Here is a 3,128-nt window from a genome sequence, read left to right on the forward strand (position 1 = left end):
GCCACTTCTCCGCGGCTGAGGCCTCCTCCTCTTTTCACCCCACCCCCTAGTCCAGCCCCCTCCCGCCTCCTAGTTTTAACCCCTCAGGAGACAGCCCCCCTCAACAACCCCTTCCTGGGCACCTTTAATCCTTTCAGTGCTAGACCGGCTGGAGAACCTCAATTCTCACAGCGTTTGGGAGGCGGAACCCAAGATGTTACAGGTTCAGACCAGCCCTGCCATTGCCCAGGGGTCCAATCAAGGCTGAGTGACCTAGTAACTAACTACTCCCCCGTCTCCCTCAAGCACCATAGCTGCGGGGGGAGGCAGAGAAAGGGGTTGAGGCCTGGGGGGGGAGGCTAGGGCAGTTTCTCCAGTGACTCAGCGAAGGATTCCAACTTTGGGATAGTTAAATTTAGCCCCTGGGCCCTCTGCTTTCTACTTTTTGTTTGGCAGGGGGTGGGGCATGGGTGGCAGAGCATGGGGTGGGGAGGCTCTCAGGAGCCAGAGCCAGGGGTGACCTGCTGGCCAAAGGCTGGGGGAGGTGAGTGGCAGTAAGGCCCTCCCCAGGCAGAGGAGACCCCAAAATAGCTCCTTGGCCCCTGGCCGGGGAGCCACATTCCTGCCCAGGCTGGGATTAGAAACAGAAACATTTCGGGGGGGGAAGTGGGAAGACACCAGTCCTGTAGCTCTACAGAGCCTCCAACAGGGATCGGAGCTTTTCCTTCTAGCATGGATAGGGGTTAGAAACCACAGCCTCTGCCTGACAGTGGGCACCAGGGCCACAGCAGGGCCAGTCCCGAGTACCAAGGACTTGTCCCCAAGTCCTTCAGACTTGAAGCTCAACTTCCAGTGCCCCCTTGATGGTACCTGTGGGAGCTGCCTGGGGGAGGCCCACGGGGCAGCCTTTGCAAGAGTGGAGTTGGACAGTGTGGTGCTTTAAAACAACTTTCAAAACTGAGCACATGGAAGAGGGGCTCCTGGCTGCCCACTCTCCTCTCTAGGGCCCAGCTGCTCCTCATGACCTCCCTCTGGGGCTCCAGCAATTCCAAAGGCTGGGGGTGGGCAGCCTGGCCACTGCTTCCTTTGGTAAAATCCAGGTCCTAGGACAGTGGCCAAGAGCACACACACACTTCCTCCCATCCGCCCACCTCGAACAGAGCCGCCATGCAAACAGGGAACTTTAGTATAAATAAGAGGTCCTGGGGGACAAGGAGGGCCCTGGGGACTTCCATAACTTAACACTTCTCAAAAGCACAGAGGACAGCAAGGGGTGGGATGGAGGAGGGGCTCTGCCCTCACCGTAGGGACGCGTTGCAGAGTTGGGGCTCTGGTGGTAGGGCTTCTCCCCAGGAATGGCCAGTTACATGCTGGGATAGGGATGTGGGTTAACACTGATGTTTCAGAGGAAGGATCACAGTTCTCGGCAATGGGTGGGGACAGGGCTGAGGTCACAGGGGCCGCTACATCCCCCATGTCTGAGCCAGTTTTGGGGACCCCCAACAGTTGTGCAGGCCGGGAGATCGGAGCAGTCCTTCCTTTGTGGTTAGTCTTAATACATTGATCCATGAGGTCAGCAGGATGGGTTATGGCTAGGAGGCTGGAAGCAAGGGGTACAAGACCCCAACATCCACGGTGTCACACCACTGTGCCACTTGGAGAGTTCCCTGGCTGGGAGGAGATGCCCTGGGGAGGACAAGAGGGAGACAGTAGGGATTAGACGCCACCTGCTAGTGCCCAGGGAAGGCGCCAGCTGGAGTCCAGGCCACTCCTACCTTGGGTTTGCCCGTTAGTCCACCCCAGCCCGGAGGCCACTGAGCTAGTCCCCGGAAGCACATCTCGGCTGGTGGCTAGCTTCCCTGTCCCAGCAGTTGGCAGGGTCACACAATAATTACAGTTCTCAGGAGATCCCGGGCAGAGATGGGGAAGGGGAGGGGAAGCTGAGGTCCCCTTCTGACTTGGGGGCGTGGTCCTGAGACGGTGGAAAGGCAAGAACTCAGGGACAATCCTACCTCTACCACTGACTTGCTGGGTGACCTGGACCAACTTCCTTCCCCTGCCTGGGCCTCCGTCTCCTCGTCTGTGAACTATGGAGACAGAGGGGTCTCTTTCAGGACTCAGTCAGGCTCTCCAAACCCCACCACCCGTGCCTCCAAGATAAAACTGTTCTTGGGTTCTAGAATTCAGGAGTCTAAACTCCCAACACGGAAGCCCCAAGGGACTGAGCTGTGGCCCTGATCTGGGATCCTGGGCACCAAGGCCAAACTGGAAGGGGCAGAGACACCCAAGACAACCCTGAGCTTGCTGTGCTTCCCTATGGTGACCTTCTCAACCCCACAGCCACTTGGAGGTGGGTACCCTTCCTGCCCACCTGAAAGGCTCTCTCTGTCCTAAACAGGGTGGGCAGGTCAGAGAGGGGCAGTGCGTTGCCCCGGGCCCACAAAGGCAGCAGACATGCAGGCCTTGAGCCCGGGGGTCTGACTCCCAGCTCCTGCTTTCCACAGTGGACTCAGATCCTGAAAGTCTAAGAGCCATGCTGGAAACTAGGCCCAGGGGCTTAATTCTGCCTCTAAAAATTCCACCATCTGAAATTGGGATTCTCCATAGAAATGGTCTTTGCCTTGAAACCAGAGCTAGGAGCAGACCACATGCAGCCTGTCAGCTGCCCTTCGGGATGCCGGCCTTGGGTCCCCGGCTCTGCTGACTCGGACCCCTGTCCTGCTCACTGCTGGCTGAGGCCAAGTGCACTAAGCCTGAGTGGTCTCGCTCTGGGGCACTAAGATCTCCACCCTTCCCCTCCTCCCGCAGGGCCAGAAGCCAGGACAGTGCCATGCCTGGTCTGCCCGTGCCTCTTCCCAGTCCCGGTCCCGGGGTGGGACTCACTGCCTTGCCGGGCCGGGCCCAGGTGCAGATGAGGCCCTCCTGGCAGGCGGTGATGATGCAGTCCTCCAGGAACAGCAGCACGGTGAGGCGCTCCTGGGCGATCTTCTTGCACACCAGGGGCTCCAGCAGCGGCACCTCGTGGATGCGAGGGCACAGTGCAGTGCCCAGCACCTTGGCAGGGTCCAGGCGGCTGCGGGGAGCAGGGCCGCTGGGCTTGTCGCCACCGCTGCCCCCACTGCCGCCTCGGCTGATGTTGCCCAGGCTGT

General features: G+C 59.6%; 1 protein-coding gene across 1 annotated transcript in view; it reads right to left on the minus strand.

The window, feature by feature from the left end:
• Positions 1-959: 959 nt before the first annotated feature.
• Positions 960-3,128, minus strand: part of Dmwd (DM1 locus, WD repeat containing) — an 8,538-nt gene continuing 6,369 nt past the window's right edge. The window contains exons 5-7 of the mRNA XM_010614645.3: positions 2,863-3,124; positions 1,992-2,066; positions 960-1,665 (exon numbers count right to left, since the gene is read on the minus strand). Of these exons, the coding sequence (XP_010612947.1) occupies positions 1,618-1,665; positions 1,992-2,066; positions 2,863-3,124 (385 nt within the window). The 3' untranslated portion in view covers positions 960-1,617. The remainder of the gene's footprint in view (positions 1,666-1,991; positions 2,067-2,862; positions 3,125-3,128) is intronic.

The sequence above is a fragment of the Fukomys damarensis genome, unplaced genomic scaffold (genome assembly GCF_012274545.1).
Source record: "Fukomys damarensis isolate Sample0158 unplaced genomic scaffold, DMR_v1.0_HiC HiC_scaffold_19, whole genome shotgun sequence".
Taxonomy (NCBI): Eukaryota; Metazoa; Chordata; class Mammalia; order Rodentia; family Bathyergidae; genus Fukomys; species Fukomys damarensis.